At 38.5% G+C, this 19,743-nt stretch overlaps 2 protein-coding genes across 2 annotated transcripts in view; one reads left to right on the top strand and one right to left on the bottom strand.

Moving 5' to 3' along the window:
• The window catches only part of VPS37A (vacuolar protein sorting 37 homolog A (S. cerevisiae)), an 18,478-nt gene extending 17,072 nt beyond the window's left edge, over positions 1–1,406 (top strand). The window contains exon 11 of the mRNA XM_010570051.1: positions 1,322–1,406. The gene's annotated coding sequence lies outside the window, so the exon portion shown is untranslated. The remainder of the gene's footprint in view (positions 1–1,321) is intronic.
• Positions 1,403–19,743, bottom strand: part of MTMR7 (myotubularin related protein 7) — a 31,664-nt gene continuing 13,323 nt past the window's right edge. Inside the window, 8 exon segments of the mRNA XM_010570071.1 lie at positions 1,403–1,778; positions 2,264–2,390; positions 4,268–4,408; positions 5,599–5,799; positions 7,469–7,518; positions 8,311–8,436; positions 10,420–10,529; positions 15,896–16,028. Coding sequence (XP_010568373.1) covers positions 1,419–1,778; positions 2,264–2,390; positions 4,268–4,408; positions 5,599–5,799; positions 7,469–7,518; positions 8,311–8,436; positions 10,420–10,529; positions 15,896–16,028 — 1,248 coding nt within the window. The 3' untranslated portion in view covers positions 1,403–1,418.

The following is a 19,743-nucleotide window of genomic DNA, read 5'->3' as shown; positions in this document are numbered from 1 at the left end:
AAAGCCCCCCACCCCCCCCCCCCCCTCCCCCCCCCAAACTTGGAAGAATTATCTCCTGATATGGAAGCCTTTTTAGTGAGCTTCAAAACATCCCAAATTTAAAACATTTTTCAGTGGTTTACTTCTGTGCCTATGATTATGAAAGCTATTACTCCTGCTCTTAAAAACTATGAAAATTCTTAAACCAGACGATCAAACTTTCTGTTGTGGTGAATCAGTCTTTTTCTTAAGTTAGCATTGCCATGCTCTGTTCAGGTTGGCAAATACTAAAGGGAAATTTTGTGCGAGGATAAAAAAAAACCACCCTTGGTTGTGGTTGGCCTATTTTGAAATAAAATTCAGAAGAAATACTCTTTATAACAGTTCCTTTATGGGCATAATGTTCCTTTAATTCTGAATTTGGAGTGATACTTTCATAAATGATTTTTATAAGTGGTTTTGGATTCCCTGTTCTCTCTACTGTATATGTACCTCACTCCAACTCAAATAAAACATTTTCAAGTAGGAATCAAAATAGGCTGGAGAATTTGGGGGTTTATTACCTTTAAAATTTTACCTTTATATCTTACGTAGGCAGTTTGGAACAAGGGTAAGGTATAAACAATCAAACTGGAGAACAAAACATAGAGGCTAGAGTATACTGCCTAATGTACCTTTCATTACAAAGGGATGGTTTACCATAAAGGCTGTGTAAGTATTGTTACATTCCTTGAAGTTTTGCTCACAGAAACTACTGAACTTTCAACACTGGTTGAGAGTTGAGTACAATGGGATGCATTCACGTGCAGCAGCAGCAGCTCCTTACTAAAGGATATTTTTGCAGGATCAAAGCTTCATTTGTCCCCTAAGCAAGCATGTCCATTTGTTAGCTTTACTTTGCTGTAAAGGATTCTAGTAGGAGAATATGCAAAATAATTGTTGGAATTCAAAATTTAACACCTCCCATGAAAAAAAAAGTGAAGAATATACACAGTAAGTCTGAAGCAAAAGCTCTACAAAAATAAGTTTTGACTGATTCACCAGTAAAGCTAACACTAATGAATCTTCAGCCTTGTCCCTATGACTAAGAGAGTACTTTGGAATTTCATGTCTTTGGAGAAGAACTATTATTTTGTACAATAAATAATTATGGAAATGTACAATGTAAGGAATAATGTACAGCATTGATAAAGTTAAAACAAACACAACATTGGCTTAACTAAATATAACAGCACATATTACCTTTCTTTAGCATTATGTCTTAAAACTAATAATGGCTTGTTCTGCTTAGATCTTTTCCTACACAATTGCACAGTTCCCGTTCTTTGGATTATTTCTTTAGGCCACAAACCACTCCCGTTCTTCATCTGATGAAAAGTTGTGATTCCAGACTGTGACAGACTCAACTTCATCTGGATCCTTGCTGTTGTGAAGGTATTTCAGACTGCCAGAAATACAGCCTCATCTGAATCCTTGCCACTGTCTTCGCTAGGCAAGCAGCCACCCCCACTTGGGGATCTACAGCTTAAGTCCTCCACACCAGACTCCTGATCACTGTTAGCTGAGAGGTCGGGATCAGAGCTTTTCAGGTTGTCCTGTGTCAAAATCAGGGCTGAATCTTCTTCATCCCCTTGTGAAGGGCTCCGGGATGGGAATGATTTCAGATCGTTGCTATACTCCTGGGGAGTGTTAGCTAAGCTGTTGTTGGAAGTAGAAAGCCCTAACTGTTTGCTTCGGTCTTGTGGCTTACTCTTGACTTTATTATCATTTAATTGCGATTTCTGAAGATTCGCCAATCTCTGAAATAAAGGAAACAGTGTATATTATAAGGACACATTTAGGGCCCAGTAATCCTCTTACGTGTCTTTGCCTTTAAAAAAAAAAAAGAAAGAAACTAGGTTCAGAGCCCAACCCAACTGGCACCCTTTAAAACTGCCTATTAGCATTTATGGAGTATGAGAAGTGCACAGTTTATCACTAACCAATGCGGAATTGCAGCATCCTTCTGAGTTACAATTCCTTCTGAGTTACAGAAGGATATAAAATTCTTTCAGGAGTAGTACTTGTGCACTAACACAGGTGAAATTTTATCCTTAAAGAAAAAAAGTCCACTGTTGTGTCTTAAATGCAAAAGATTCGCAGTAGTTTATGTGCGCGCAAAGATGATGGCTAAACATCCTCATGCCAGAGAAGGATGTGGCATGTAGGCGACTCTGCAGCATATGGAGTTGGGTTTCATTTACCATCAGTGAAGTCTAGGGCATTGAGATCAAGTGTTTATTACCTCTCCTAAGACCTCCAGCTCTTCTTCCAGTTGCTGAGTTTCTTCCTTCACTGCCATCAGATAATCAGTGACTGACTGTCGAGGATGCAGCCCCTTTTCAAAGCGGTTGTACATGCCACTCCAGAACCTGGAATTGACGAGAAGGTCAGCAATTTTCTCATTTGGTGAGGTGGCCTCAGAAGATTTAAATACACGCTTGTTTTTTTTCCCAGACACGTGTTGTCCAAAATCATCCATCCATGGATTGTTCATCATTAGAGTGCAAACACATAAGTTCATTGGCTGTTTGGTAACATTTATGGTTCAATTGCATTGGCTCTGTCCTGAAAATGCAACTCTGCTTGAACCAATTCTGATACACAATAGAAAGACAGGTGAATGTACCTTTGACTTAGATCACATGGCTGAGGGTGGTTCATTGAATGCAAACTTTTGCTGTATTTTCTTGTTCTACACTGTGGGCTTTAGAGCAATGGTACCTATAAAACAGCCAAGGTTAAAGACAGTTTTTCATAATCCTAGTTTTCAGCTGTTCTTTAACTTCCCATGAAGTCAACTTTGAAATTCTGTATGCTTGGTTTTGTTTGGGCCTGGGGGGCCAGGGTGTGAGATGCAGCTAGTTAACAGGAGTTTTTTGCCCTGTAAAGAAGAGTAAAAAATCAGGAGTAAAGAAAACAGTATGGCATCCTGCTGTCTTAAAATTTAAACTGGCCTATGGAAATTGCATGAAGCATATACGTTGGCAAGTTCTTTTCCTGGTCTATGGAATTATTTGACAAACCTTTAGTTAAAAAGCTGAGTTGATTTTTCGTTTTCAGGAGGAAAGGACTCGAACTGTTAAGTCCATAGCTTACTCTAGCACTCCTGTCTTCTGTCTTTCTGGCAATACATGGCCACAGCCAGACTCTGAGTATGTAACTAGTTCACCAGACAGGTTAAGTAGCCGAGAGACCTGCCCTCAGCTGCAGCTGTCCAGCCAAGTAGCTGACAGATATTTTTGGAGCACGTGTGTGCTCTTTGATGGTTTATTATTCCTACCCCAATAGTATACTATTTAAGTCACATTCCCCCTGAAGTTTATCGTCTGATAGTTCGTGCCTGGAAATCTTTACGCACCCAAGTAATTCCATTAAAATCAACGGGATTACTCATCTGATGGGGGATCTGCAGTATCAGTACTTGTTTTATAAATCCCACTATCCTAAAGAATACGATTAATGACTATTTTTAAATTGTTTTAAAGTGGATGTGACCTGGAATAGTAGATGTGAATAATTCCATTTCTGTCATTTAGGATATGTATTAACTTTTTAACAGGTGCTTTTACTTGCAACTGGAAAACAAACTGATCAGTTTTACTTAAATCACAGTTTTCATGAAGTTCTATTCAAGATCTCCTTAAGTTTGTTAAGATTAATGGCACAATTAATTAGTTGAGTCAGAATGTCAATGGTGACATTTCTAAAATTATGGTATTTTGTTACATTTTGAAAAAAAAAATCAAGTAAAATTTACTGTGTATACTTTGAGGTATAAAAACAACATGGAGAAAGTCTGCTTTTTGTTTTACTAAACAATTGTTCTAGCAATGAAACCGTATGATTTCTTGAAATGTTCCATTTTATTTTCAACACCAATTGATCCAAATAAACATCACAAAGTCTTGGAATGGAAGAAGTTGAAGCAACTTTAAATTTAGAAACCACAGACGAGAAGAGAACTGAAAGAGAGATTTCTCAGTGGAAGAAGTGAGTAACCATGAAATTAGGACACACAACTATCAATATAGCTTTAATCTTAAGCTTCTTTTCAGACTAATGCTCTGTTGTGGAGTTGTGCAGAGGTGTTGGCTGACATGAGCACACAAGGAATGAACACATTGCATCTGAGACGGAATTTACTCTCTGTAAGCTACCTTATGGAACGAAAAATACTTAAATACAAAGGCACTCTGTTCTGTTCTAACACATCCTACAATTCTCAGTAGCAAGTGATACTACCTACTTGTACAAGAAGTTGCATGGAGCCATCTGTGGATGCAGGGTCCCTTGGGTTTGACTGTGGTCTGACCTGTACAAAGGATTCAGGTAATCGGCGCGATTTTTCCACAAGTGAGCCCACAATGAATATGTTCGTTCTTGGATTCTGAAAAAAAATGTATTAAATACAAATATATTAAAGTCTCTACTACAATTCAGGTATAGCTAAAGCTTAGATGCGACATTCTAGTGCTCTGTACTACTCGTTGACAACCAGCTTAGTACTTCCTTAACAGAAGTAGACTTAAGTTACAAACACAGAAAAACAGAGACCTGTATTCCTTTGTTGGTCACTAAAGGCAAAATCCAATCCATTTCCCATAAAGCAAGAGCAGCTGGAGAGGGAAGGTGGAGAGACAGGTTCCTTTGCAAGACGGAGAGGATCACTTCCATAAAAAGCTTTCAGACCAATCTCTACACCAAAGGGATCTCCACATTTAAAGGCACTTCTATGCCACTGAGCTGCAATTTCTCATGCAGTTAGGTCTTGGGATATGATGACCCGTGAAGGTTTCGATTTTAAATGGACTGTGGCACTGAGGCTGCTCTGCATTTGAGCAGTGAAAGGGACCAAATGGCAGCAGCAAGCAGTAGCTCCCACCTTCCTCATTACTACTGCTGCCATGATCGGGATGCATGAGAAAAGTCTTGGGTGTCATGATGTACCTGAGAAGCCAGGGCCCCAAGAAACAGATATGAACATCAACACTACCAGGAATGACATTATTGTCTCTGGGCCTGAGGGCAGGTAGATTAGTTCATAATTGCTTTGGGGCCAGACAGCAGAAGGGTAGTTTGCTGACTCCATCTTGGGGAGGGCTACCAGACAAAAATGCTGTTCATAAGAAAGTATCTATCTGAGAGATCAGGACTAAAGTGTCCTGACATGAGATGCAAAGACAGGTTAAAACACAGGAGAGCAGTGACTCTTAACCTGAGAACTTTAGAACTAGAGTTAATGTCATCTTGTATTAGAGCTACAGTGACAGCTTGCCTTGTATGTTGTTAATGCTGCAATATGGGTAGGGCTGCATGGCTGAAAGGCTAATGCTCTTGCCAGTTTTCACTAATCCCTGTCACGCACACCATGGATTACACTCCCGGCAGAGCCACATTGCAGAGGATCAGCTTTTTTCGGTATTGATCTGTGTTGCCAGAAGATGACAGCCAAGAAGTCTACACTGCAGCACCTCGCGCCTTACAAAAGCACATACATGTAGGCTGGCAAATGTCTTGACTCCTCAACACACCACCTCCCACATACCCCACGCATAAATATGCTACTAAAGTTCATACTTCAGCTCTTGTCGCTCCTTTGGGCTGTTACACAGGAAATTCCCGAACTGGCAAGAATAGATATGATGCTGTATGTGGATGAGGAATCTCTCATTGAATTCAAAGGCACAAGGAAATTGTTCCATTAATTGCCAAACACACTCAATGAACTGGTCAATAACAGGGGATATCTCCTTTGGATCTCCATCTAAATTGCCATACCTGAAACAAGACAAGATACTGTCAATTATAACCTGAAATCCTCTAGGAAAACTGAATTAACACTAATGAAAACAAACCCCTCACTTTTAGTGTGCAAGTTATATCATAGGCATTCATTTCTAAAATCTCAATTACTAGTATATTTTTTTACTTAAAAAAGTCATGCAAGATTCATGGACTAGAATGAAGACAGAATTTATCAAATACAAAAAACCCCTCACCTTTTACAGGTGTCTTGTTGCCTTACAGCTACTAACAGTTGGCTGCTGCAGAGCCATGTTTTGATGCTATTAATATAAAGTTATACCACAGTAACATAAGTCATCATAAGAATGACTGCAAGGACTCAATGATGAAAACGTATCTATCTTAGACAGTTGCTTAATGGCAGACCATTCCCAAAACCAGGAAACTGAGCAGAACAGAATAACCTTGACAGAAAACAGTTTAAAGCTGCCCTCTCTTGGTGAACTTTTTAAAAAGTGGGAAGTGTTTACAGGCTACTGTAACTGTCAAGTGAACACGAAACTTTCTGTTTATAAAAATGTCTCTTGGAACCACTTGCAATGAAGAAAAGGAGCCTGAAAATACAAAACACAGAAGTAAAAAATATTTTCTAAGTCTACATGATAGGAAGAAGCATTTTCAATCAATTATTCTGCTTGTATAGTGTGTGTATATATATGCCAACAGAGTGGAATTCCATAAATATCTAAAATTGAAACTTCTAATTCTACTGTTATTATGCATGAAAGAAAATATAGCAATATTGTACTGCAAACCAAAGCTATCAGTGGTGATTAAATTTCATAGTATCTTTCACCACTGATTATAGTAGACATCTGAAGTATCATATTAAATGTAGTAATTCCTGCTGGAATTTCACAGGTGGTGTGGAGCTGCTCAGATTTCCTGAAAGTTTTGTTGTGTTTTTTTGAAACTAGAACAAATTTATATTAAAATTAAGCAATATAATGTAACTAAACTCCAATATAAAAATTGCATTTTTTATTTGTACAGAAACTAAAAGGAAATACAAGAAAGAAAGAAATTGTGGGTATTTATCCATGTTTAAATATGTAAAGTCTTCAAACATTTTCATTACATTATAGCATTTACATAATGGATGTACAAAATAACTTGTCCAAATAGATTACTTTCTGGTTCACTTTACCTGACGTTTCTGAACAAATCCTACTGTTTTCGTTAGAACAGAGTGTAATAGGAAGAGTATATTTTACGTAATAGATAACTCACAGGCATGCCTAAGATTAAGTACTGTCCTGGAAGATGTAGACTTTGCTGAACAGGGACTTAGCTGGGGAGTCTTGGCACTAGTGAAAGATCTGCTGGAGTCCAAAGGGATTTTGCAAGCCACATACATGCTGTTTTTCTCTCACATGGACCTCTCAATGCTTGTAGCAACTGCAAGACCAGCACTCAGGGTTCCCAATAGCAGTCTTGGAGTGCATATATCAGAAAAGACTGATATGAAAATATTTCACTTTGATTTTTCCAGGTGGCTAAATATAGTAAGAGAAAAGGGTATGGCAGTTTCCTGAGGGTATTCTGTTGATATGATTTGAAGGCAACAAGGCAGTAAAATTGGAATGGCAGCGGGTACCGACTGCATAAAAATATATATAGAAAAACCTTAGCACCACCTTACCTGTGGTTAAATTTGTGACCAAAGGAAACCCAGTCTTTTTCAATTAACACCTAAAATGAGAATATTGCATTCAGTGTTGTGGAGCACAGCTGATACATGTTAAAGCAGGCAGAAGAGTGGTGTGAATAAGCAGTATTGGAATCCCAGTTAATTCTTAGGATGAGCAGAAAAGTGACAAGCAAGAATGATGTAAGCAAGCAGTATTAGAATCCCAGATAAATTTTAGAGTAAGCAGAGAAATAATGAGCAATGAGCACTGCTGCCAGCTCAGGAGAAAGTAGCACTCTTCATGGATACAGATAGGATGCTGGTATTTCAGCACAATTTCAATTAGCTTGATTAATAATTTTCTAAAACAGAACCTAAAAACGTTTCAAACATCTTTTTTAACATGTGACCAGTAACTTGATAAGCATTCCTGGATGCTTTACCACTACTGATTTGGTTGGGAAGGGAACAGATTTTCCAACATAGCTGCTCATTGCAATCTAATGTCTAGGGAGCACACACTTCTGACACTCAAAACTTCACTGATCCCTGAAAATGAATACAAATTCTTGCTTGCACGAAAGCTCCTTGGGCTGTGAGAAAGTTTCTTGCTCAAGGTTAGGAAAAAGAAAAGGGTGCCCAACTGATCCCCATCTTTGATAACATTTCAAACAGAAACTGAGAGACTGTAACTTGGACAGATAAAAACCTTCCTTCCTACTTAAAAAAAAAAAAAAAAGGAAAGAAAGAAAAAGGTATATTTAAGGAAAGTTTATCTTCCATTAAAACCAAAGATATTCATCTTAAATGATGCCATAATACTTCATTTACTCTGTGAAAGAGAACCTGCTTACCATGAAACCCTTCATAGTTCTGTAATATGGATCCAACAGAAGGCTCGCTACAGAGCAAACCTGGGCTGTCCTATCCCAGCCATCAGAGCAGTGAACAAGCACGCTCACACCTTCCTCAGCCACAGCCTAAGGATACAGAAAAAGTCAGAAATTTCACAAGCAGGGAGAAAGGCAATGGTAAGAGAGGAACAGTGAGACAGCACAATATAGTGAGTATTAATTTGAGAACTGGGAAACCTTGTTAATTTTTTATTCTGCCAGAGTTCTTGAATTATGTTGAGTGCTATTCCTCTCATTTGAAAAGTCTTAATCTCATCCCATCCCATGCAATATGGTGGTTGCAGCATCCCCTGTTTATGATGTTCCACTGCAGGAGGATGTGGGATCTGTTTCAATTAAAATACATCAAAATGTCAGAGCGGACAACTACCTAAAGCAGATTCAGATGCAGTTAATGCTCTAACTCACGTATCAGCAACAGAACAGCTATGCTAGCAATATGGCTCTTAATTTCTCGTCTTGATGGTAATGTCCATAATGGCAAGGTCTGCTTCTGATGCCAGCACTAGCGTGGATATTATTACAGCACAGTGGCCTGCACACTGATGTCATACTTCTAAAGGTTTGTGGGGAAGCCTGTGGTAGTAGTAAACTTCCAGATCTGATAAGCACAATTGTATCAGTATCTTTAATGTAAATAACTGGGGAAAGAGGATCCCATTTTATACATAAACACATAAGAAGAGATCATACTAAGTTCTCCAAAGTCTGATGTTGCATTATTTTCATAACCTGAGGGTTTTGGTTTTTTAAATTCTAAGCTGTTTGGCCTTTGTCATTTCAAAGAGAACTAAATTTAGAAGGTAGAGAAATAAAATAGGTTAGGAAAGATACTGCTTAGTAAAACAAACATTTAAGTTAAGTTTGGGCTTAATAAGGAACAAGGAATAATAATAAATTATCTATGTTTATCTCAAGAGACAAGTAAATTCTACCAAAATAGAACCCCTGTGGGCAGGAGACCAACAACCGAGAACTGGGAACTGTACAAATTAAGAACGGGTCAAAATGCATGTCTGAGGAAGCATGAGGCTAGCAAGCACATGAACAACGGATAAATTTTTCTGGACAGTATTTTAAGACTAGCCACTGGGGAAAAGTTGGCAAGAGCTAATGTAAATGACCTGATTTCTATAAGCTAATGAAAGCTAGTAGGGCTGGGAGAAATAATAACATGTGCATTTATCCTGCAGCTGCTGTTCAGGTAAGAAACTACAGTTGCCCGCTGAGCAGGAAGAAGCAAAGCAAGAGAAACAAGCAGTTACTGAGGAGGGAAACCCACGGGGTTTTATTCATATAGTCATATGTAGCAGGTCATGTGAATAAAACGGCCTATAAGAAATGGTAATAGTAATCTCAAAAATAAAGATTGAAACAGTAAAAGGCTGAGCACAAGGAAGGAGGTAATAAAAATACTGTTGGTAGGTGACAAATATCTGCGCTACTTTGGGTGGGATTAGGAGAAATAATTTCTTAACAAAGCCAACAACTGTTTTCTGAAACAGTTCTCAATATGTAAACGAGTACAAGCTGCTAGAGTTTGGCCACAGTAATACACAGGAGTTGGTTTAGGAGATGAATTTAGTTGGTCGCTAAATAACTCAGAGGGGTTAACACAGTAGCTAATACTTCTATATTACAACCACCATGCGAAGAAGTAGTCCTCAAGCAGAAACCTTCAACAAAGAAAGTGTTTATAAACTAGTGGCTGAGGCAGGGGAAATAGGGAGAGAAACAGTGACAATCACTGCTGGGGAGTAAAGTAAGGACATTCAAATACCTGGCATAACAAGATACAGGCTAGTAGAGGCTTTAGTACATTTGAATTCTGCAGTGAAAAGAACACAAACTTTTTTTTACCATATTAGCAAAATGTCCACACGACAGCACCTAAGAATTGTCTCTTCTCATATATGAAGCATTGCAAGATGTGGTTTTTTCAGATACAACATCACTGAAGATAACAGAAGTTACCCACAAGCAGAGACTTTGGTCCTCACTTTCTGTATCTGGTTAGTCCAAGTTTTGTTCTCATTTTACACACTTTACCTTTGCAATAAAAATGCCAGCATCCATAATGGCTTTGATATGCTTCAGCCAGCCAGAATTTTCTAGGCCCCACAGAAAGTCACTCATCGAAGGCGATTTCAGCTCACAAACTGCAAAATAAGCTACATGTTAAATGTACAGTAATTATAGTCCCTTAAGCTTTCACTGACTCTTCAACCTAAGAGTGGTCTCTTCAGATATCCCCCGTGTAAAAACATTCACCTCTTGAAAAGAATGGCTACTTCACAGTCAAACTTTACCATTGAAATAAAGGATATATTTAAGAAATGGGACTAGCTCAAATTTCACCCAATATGTTGATAGAAGTTAAAAGGAGAAACTGTTACAAAGCCTGCTGCAAACAGTTTACTGAATACATCCTTCTGTGCAGCACAGATTTTCCAAGATTGTGTTGGGAGGGAAGTTTTCAAACCCCTGAGAGGGGATTGCGTATTTAATAATGAGGGCTTGGAAACACAAAGCATATGATTTCTGCTGTTGGACAGGCAGCCAGCCACGTAAATGGTCCCACAGCCTCCTATTCCCAGCCACATTTGCTGAGGAGGCTCTGTAAGAGCGGGCCCACCAAACCCAGCCTTCAAAATCACCGCAGATGGTGGTGTTTGAGTTAAAGCGATTCACTCAACAGTTCTCGGTCCCTGAATGAAACCTTATTAAAACTTCACTTGTAGCCAGAAAGTATTCTGATGGCAAGGAAAAGCCATAATTCATTGTCCTGGTTTCGGCTGGGATAGAGTTAATTTTCTTTCTAGTAGCTGGTATAGTGTTACATTTTGGATTTAGTACCAGAATAATGTTGATAATGTAAACTGATGTTTTCAGTTGTTGCTCAGTAGTGTTTAGACAAAGTCAAGGATTTTTCAGCTTCTCTTGCCCAGCCAGCAAGAAGGCTGGAGGGGCACAAGAAGTTGGGAGGGGACACAGCCAGGGCAGCTGACCCAAACTGGCCTAAAGGGGTATTCCATACCATGTGACGTCATGCCCAGTATATAAACTGGGGGGAGTTGGCCTGGGGGAGATCGCTGCTCAGGAACTAACTGGGCATTGGTCAGCAAGTGGTGAGCAATTGCATTGTGCATATTATCATTTTATTATTGTTATTCTGATTATTATTTTCTTCCATTCTGTCCTATTAAACCGTTCTTATCTCAACCCACGAGTTCTACGTTTTTTCCCTGATTCTTTCCCCCATCTCACTGGGTGTGGGGGGGAAAGTGAGCAAGCAGCTGCGTGGTGCTTAGTTGCTGGCTGGGGTTAAACCACGACATTCATCAAGTGAAATATTTTCGTGAAAACTTTCCAAGCTTTATGCCATGTTTAAAGAAAAAAAAAATACCTCCCAGTTTCTGCAACATTAAGTTTCTATCCTGCTGTATCCAAGTGGTTTTTTTTTAATATTACAGAGTTTGTGACATCAGAAGAAAAAAAAAGGCAATCAGAATCTAATTCAGATACCTCAATCCAGCAGCAAACAAATACTCAACAATACTTGGCGCAATCTATTTTCAACAGCGAGATACTAAATTCACCCCATAAGTAGTCTACACATTTATTTTTATCCATGTAGAATTATACTATCTTTTAATGAAAAAGATATTAACCAGTGAAATTCATTTAAGGAATACAGTGAAAAATGCCATGGATTTTACTGAATTAATGTATGATCTGTGAATTTATAATTATGTCTTCATAGGTCTCTTGTCCTCCGGAAATCTTCTAAAAGACTCAGATAATTATGGCCATTATGACCAGTGGCAAAACTTTAGTTTCCTTCAGTGTAATTGGAATTTAATTTTACAAACCGAAGTCAGAGTTTATATCCCATCTGAATGTATCTGACTCTCTTAACTCCATTTAATTCAGAGGCAAAATAGCCTAATGTGTCCATACAAAGTCGTGCAATCTTTGTACGTAGGGCCTCTTCCAGATGGTTATTTTAAAAGTCATTTTTGAAGGATATTTATAAAAATGCATAGATAGCAGCACTGAAAGCAAACAGCTTTTCACATGATTAATGCTCCTGTGCAGATGGAAGCATGACCAATTAGTAGCTGAATTCTGGCTGAAGCTGCTGTCTCTGTTTACAAAAGCCCAAGGTAAGGCTGAAATAGTGCTTTGCTCTTTCCCACTACCAAATCAGAGTCAATATTTACCGACCACTTCACTGAGCAAAGTTCAGGCTGTCCTAAAGGCATACACTGTATATTTCACATGATTTTGGCTGCTGATCTGGACCTTAATACTGAGTTCAATTATGAATTCTATTATGAAGCTTATCCTAAGGGGCAAAAGCGTTTCCATCTCAGCAGAACCGGTACCAAAATCATGGAGAAATAAGACCTGCTGCGCTCACTGGGGGAGCACAGGAAAATCAAGAGCCCCTGGGCAGAGCTCGTAGCAGTCCAGTGGTGCTCCCTTCCCGGGGAGAGGAGGACAAAACAGTACACAGGGTGGAAACTGCCCTTTCCATCAGCGAAACTACCATGGGGGGTTGCTGGACCAGTTCCCCCATTTCTGGCAGGAGAGCCATGGGTAGAGGAAGGAGTAAATGCGGTGGGCCAAACCCTCAGGCTCTCTTGCTGGCTGATCTGTTACCGAAGTCCAAGGATCAGACGGCTGCTCTTACATCAGCAACTACCGCTCCTGGTATGAGGGGAGGAGAAGCTCATATCTGCTGTTTAAATACAGACAGGGAGCGTGTGGGGTCATCGTCTCAAAGCACAACAAATGGGGGTCAAGTCTTGGTTGGCCCCTGGATGTACGGCAAAGCTTACCCCACCACAAACGCCAAACAGCAGCCTCAGTCAGCCCTTGAATCTTTACTGAGAAAAGTCCTTGTGCAACATTTCCTTCTAATATTAAAAATTATCTCAAGGAGGTTGTGCGCAGGATCAAAATTATCACAGGGATCTTCACATACACCTCTCTTTAAATGAAAAAAAAAAAATCAATACTATACTAAAGCAATATGAGGCAGCAGAGACAAAAGTAAAACTTTTTTTTTTTTTCTGGAAGGAAAGTCCAGCATGTTGAAATGCTTTTTACTTCCAGAGGACTGTCAAATCTCAAGTTTTTTTGCATATTCTGAAAAAATTCTCATTATCCTACAAATATAATTATCTTACAGTGCTGATACATTTTGCCAAAAATTAACATTATACAAGAGTAAATACATGTTAAAGTTAAGATAAATAAAGTTGTTAGAATTAAAGTCAGTAAAATCACAAAGATGAAGCCAATTTTTTTCACCTACTCAAATAAATTATTGACATTATTATAAGTATAAATTCATTTCTTCAGCTTTTTCCTAAAGAAACATCATTGAAATGAACATGTTCCTAAACTAAGTGCATTTTCCAGTGGCAAACTGAATAATCAATTTTTGTTCAAATTTTGTCAGCATTGGAAGTTATTTAAAACTGTATATTGAAAATAATCTGCAGTCTCTTATGTGAAAAAGATCCTCCAACCTTCACTTCTGCTTAATTCCAGTAAGTTGAAGAACATTGCCCTTGCATTCCTGCAACACATCAGACCCATTATGTATTGATGTACTCTTTTCCATACGGTACACTTCCAAGCAGCAACACAGCACACATTAAACTAAAATCAGTTTTCATCAGCCTCATTCTTCTTTCAAAGGTTTTTATGTACCTTATAACATCTCACAGCAGATCATGAGCAGCAGATATATTTTGTAATGTTTGTAGTGTAGTGCAATGTTTTACCTTAAAGATTCACCTAGGCATGTTTAAGTACTCCTTGATAAAAATTTAAAGCCATATTAAATGTATGTTATCATCGTCTTTGACAGACTTTTTGGTTCTGGTTCTCTTTGTACGTGCAAGTCAGGTAATAAATACCCTTTTAAAGGCCACCAGAGAAACAGATGAAGGGACACTGATAAAAATGGAAAGAGATAAAAACTACACAACACCTTACATGAGAAAATCCCTGCTTGTCCACTGAAAGTCATAAGGTTAAAAAAAGAGTACTTGAAAGCCTCAAGGGCTTGAAATCACAGATTTAACTTCTCTAATTTCTTCTCCTATCAGCCAAGTCACTAAATATGAGATTTCAACATAGCAAATATAAAACCTATGAAAAAGAGAGTTGTTTTGAGCATATGGCCTATTTAAAAATAGATGCTAGGAAGGTATGCCACCCAAGCAGCCTGAGGTGTTAAATGCATTAGTAATTACCTTGTTACATGTCAGTTTGGGCCGTGGGCCTGTCTCACAAACCTTTGGCTCAAAAACAATACACAGCACTGTCCCATGCAGCCAGGCTGGTTGTTTACTTTTTTAACTTTGATGGTCTTAAGCTGAACAAATAAGGGGACAAATTTATTCACCCAGCCTCTCTCCTAGCCAAACAAGACTTTGTAGTGAACTAAATATCCTTCTATTTTCCTTCCTGAGACCCTTAGACCAAGGAATTAAGTAAAAATAAGTCATGAAGAGAGTGACTGTTTAACCTGCATCACACTTTACTGCTGGTTTTCATAAACGGCTCTTATTTGAAAACAGAGCACAGGTCTCCTGTCATGGAAAATGTAAGCACTTCTTAGATCTAAAATTCACATTTGCGTACAAATGATGGGAGACAGATGAAGAATAAAAGAGCATGGGCAGAGCATCAGGTCAAGAATACCTGGATCAAGTTGTTCCAGGAGGTGACGGAAGGTGTTGAGACTCTGTGGAGTGGAGTGAGCACTATTTACTATTTGCTTGTCAAAAATCAACAAGCCGTTGAGGGTCAAGGATCGCTTATTTATTCTTACCCTTTTCCCAGAAGAACTCTAAACAGTAATGTACTCAAACTATTAAGTAGCAATACAGATGTGCTCATTTATACACTGATAAGTATTTTTAAAGCAATTACTATTCATTTCTATGGGATTATGAAGGTGCTGAATGGTTATACCCATTGACTGTGAGTTTCATAAATAAACCTGATGTGACATGCTCTAAGAGGGCATGAGTAAGTTTCTATTAAAATTCACAGTCTAAAATGCATTAGTATCTTATTGACCACATACAAAAATCCAACCATAAGTTTTCTGAGCTTAAAAAAAACTTTCCTCTATTTTCTAGTAGCATCAAAGTCAGCTACAAATGATTTCTTTTCATTATACCATCAAACTGTAAACTGCAAAAGAAGACGTAGTAGAAGTAAGGTGTATTGAAGTCAAATGAATTTTGTCATTAAAGTGAATGATATCTGGATTTCACCCATGAAACGAGGTGTTTGCACAGTCAGGAAATTGCCACTAGTTGCGATGATGCTCCATTGCACAAGCCTATTAGCTGGCAGGCAGCTGCATCCAGCTGCAACAGGCAAAGCTCTCTTTTCATACCCGTTTTCACTGCTGCTGATTTCAGAGCAGTTATCCTGATTTGTGTGACAGAAGGATCAAATCTTTCCTCTAGTTTTCAATAAAGAAATATATTACCTTCAAGCATTTTCTGCAGACTATTTCTCATGACATGGATGTTCTCAATGCCTATGAACTGAAACTTGATGTTGGAGTAGTTGTCTTCATTTTCATATCCCTTCCCTGCTGCTCTGTTTGCCATTGCATTGAGCTGAAAAAAATTAGGGAAAACTGGATGAAAACCAGTAGCAAACAGATTCTTTTCAAAACAAAGCTTGTGGTCTACTGCAATAAACCAGAGTGATTTAAGTCAGGCACAAATAGGAAGCATTTATCACAGTGTCAACACAAGGGGTTAGGAATCGGGGACCTCTTCACAGCCTATTGCAGGGTGCTGGGTTGCTGAGGCTCTGATCTCTATTTCACAGACTTTGAGTGAAACTTCATTAGTGAGGTTAGACACAAAAACCCCACAGCTTATGCAGGGTTCCTCTGCAAGAGCGTAAAGGTTTTAACCTGTTTTGAAAAGGCTACTCTGATTTTATTTTTGATCAGCGTTATGTTTACTAGCAGAGTATACCCAGGAGGTGGCAGTGTCTTATCTGTCACGCCGCTGTTTCATAGCCTACGCATACTGTAATCTTGCCCAAGTTATTGTGTGTTACTGCTCAAATCATCCAAAAGTTGATACGCCTTACTTCTTTGAAGTTTGGAATAATGAAGAGACAGTTGGAGTTTTTCCTGCATTTCCTGCAGTATCTTAGCTCTAGTTGTGTAAGACCACAAAAGATTTGAATTGACAAAATTACTGCAAATATTTTCATCTGCAATGCAGCGCTATCAAATATTTTGCTGTGCTTCAGCAAAAAAAAACAACAACAAAAAAAAACATTCAACTGGAAGCTGTAGTTTTGTCTTTAAATCTCATACTTCCTGGCATGGGAAAGTCACTAAATGCTACTTTAGTTCCATTTCCCAAAGCGTAAAATTAAGGGGCTTTAAAATATTTATTTTCACCCCTTTTGAGATTCTTGGGGGAAAAGAAAACTACCTGCCAAGCTCCTTATGCCAAATTTTGATCTCTGGACTGAAAACTAGAGCTGATAGAAATGAATTAAGTACTTTTACTTTATTACCCGACCTTTTTTTTTTTTTTTTTTTTTTTCCTGTAGCAAAATCTCATTGTCCAATAGAAAGAAATTGTCTTTTTGCATGAAGTCCCTGCTCTTCTGTGAAATGCATGCTGTAAGGCTAGGGAGCCTTTGAACTTCCCAAGAAATATGAAGGCTCCAGGAGTAACAAAGTGGCCCACATGGCAGAACCTCCATGCCTCCAAGCACAACTAACAGCTTCTGCTCAGGAAAGATTTAAGAATTAAGTAACACTGGATATTGCACATCCAGACTGGACGGCACCAACAAGAGAGACCTTATGAGGCATCAGTTGGACAAAAAGCAACTGACTCATCTTCATTGCAGTGAGAGCCAATGCTCATGAAAAATCAAAACAAAGTCACTCTTAGGCATTGCCTAGGGGACAAGAGGCTATGCAGATAACTCTGTTTCCACTTCATTTCCCAAGATCGCAGGCAGTACTATTGATTTGCTGCTTCTGTGGTTGCTTCTGAAACTCACAGTAACATACTTCAGTACTCAGCTAACGGTATCATGGGGTATACAAGAATGTGTCCCTTCCTGATCTCTTCCACCCCAAACACAAATACTCCCAATATTCAATTATTAATTTGGAGCCTTACGCATGCAATTGAGTAGGATTGATTGTCTGCTGCCAACTTACCTCCAACTAAGATGAACAAGTCTAGCTTTTTTACTTCACATGTCAAAATAGGTTTCCATGGACCAAATCTAACCTCTTCACTTTCAAAGGAAACAGCTAAAGACTAAAAGCTTTTTATGTCATTATAATTTCATTTTAGATGCATAAGAAAACAGGTGACACAACTTTTCAATTCTTTTATTCTGTCCAATTTAATATGTGAAGATAGGGGATTTTTTCCCATCTTCACACTTTCTAGTGCATCCATTCCCACAAGCAGAACTTGGCAATAGGAATACATAGTTACATTTGTGGACCACCATTAGGAATTGAAACATTGCATGAATTTCATGACACAGCAGAAGGAACCAAACTCTAAGATAGGAACCTAGGCAAAAACCCAGCATTTTTCATTTACTCAAGTCTTGTATAAAACTTCTTTTAACTTGTATTATGCAATTTAGGAAAAAGTGTAAGCGAAAAAAATTCTGGTCTATCAACCAGCAGTCTGCTGATGTTTTGACTATCAATGAACAATAAAAAAAAATTACAGCCTGTGAACAGCATGTCCTTTAAGGACAGAATCCTCAGTGTGACTTGCTAGAAAGATATAAATTATCTGTTGAATCCTAATCTTTCTCTTTTGAAGTAGACATGAGTGTTCTAGTATAAACAAAATGAAGCAGTCTCTCTTTGCAACAGCATATAGGTTCAGGAAGAAAGATCTGCATGCATGAGTCTAAGCCACCACAAACCCCTGAAACCCTAAATGAAAATCTAGCCCCTAACTGACCTAATCCTCAGTACAATAAATGCTATTAACTGTCTCTGCAGCAGAGCAATTTTATCACAGAAATCCTTTCTTAAAAGATAGTCTGAAATAGCCCTCTTTAAAAGTAAATAAATATAAGGTTAAATTTGCAAGGCTTTCTGACAGTCATTTATTTTAAATATTGTCAGTTGCCAAACTTTGCAGCTGCCACAATATTTACTAACAAGTTTTCCACATCACCTACCAAAATTCCATCTGTTGCTCTTAAAGTGGTTGTTGTAAAGCTCTCTAAATTGTGCCTGTCCTCATTTAATCTCAGTGAATACGAGGATACAACCTCTAAAGGGAACAGACCTCACTTGCCAGATTTCCTGGCATCTTCCTTAATGTGGAGGATAATGGAGTCCTGTCTTGTTATAAAGAATTATAGAACTAATTTGTTTTACTCATAAACAGTAAGTTTATATTAGCTGCTTCTGTGAACACATAGAGGAAGGAGAAAATGAAGAAAGACAGTAACCTAAGGGAAGCTCTGCATATGGTCATCCTGGTATATTTAAATGAAGCAGAATCAAAGCTTTCTTCCACAGCCAAATCTTCTGTTCTGAAGATTATCTAGCGCAGCAGGGGACAGCGTATGAAGAGCACTTGGGAATGCTGAATTGAAGGGCCCATCAAGATTCATAATCTTTGCAAGGAACCAGTTCTGATGAGACAAGAGGCAGGTAGCTTCTTAGCTTCCTAGAGCAACGGGAAACCTTGCACCAGACTCAATACTTTACATTTGTTAAAGGTTCCCTGAGGAATGCTAGGAACAGCTTGCACTGATACCTATCACTTCCTACATGCTCTAGATTTATACATGCATTAGGAGGTACACAACTGTAACAAGGCTGTATTTGGCACCTGGGTTCAGAGGAGCTTTAGTAAATCAATCCATTCTTGCAGTGCAGAGAGAAGTAGGAATCTGTGTATACAAACACATTTACATCAAAACCTTTTTCTCCAGAGAAGTTCAATGAAGACAAACAGTCTCTGTCTCCTGACTCGCTCCTGGAAATACACCGTCATTCGTGGCTGAGAGTGCCAGTTTCACTCTCTCCACTTAAAGTACAGGCTTTTTTCACTGCACACAGGAGGGGTCTCATCAAAGCCATTTACCAGAAAAGTTTACAGGATGGGACCTTCCTGTTAATACCTTGTAAAACATTATTAACAGCCAAGTCAGTAAGTCGTTGGTAATAAATCCCATCAATGAGCAACTTCCTTAATTAGGGAAGAGTACCAATATCATCAGCCAGGAAACATTATGCTGTAACTATTATTACATATAGAAAACTGTTAAATGAGCATTATTTAGGTAGCTAGGGCTGTACTT

The sequence above is a fragment of the Haliaeetus leucocephalus genome, unplaced genomic scaffold (genome assembly GCF_000737465.1).
Source record: "Haliaeetus leucocephalus isolate CR32 unplaced genomic scaffold, Haliaeetus_leucocephalus-4.0 Scaffold284, whole genome shotgun sequence".
Classification (NCBI taxonomy): Eukaryota; Metazoa; Chordata; class Aves; order Accipitriformes; family Accipitridae; genus Haliaeetus; species Haliaeetus leucocephalus.
The sequence above is the reverse complement of the archived record's forward strand: the minus strand, read 5'-3'. Positions and strand labels throughout refer to the sequence as shown.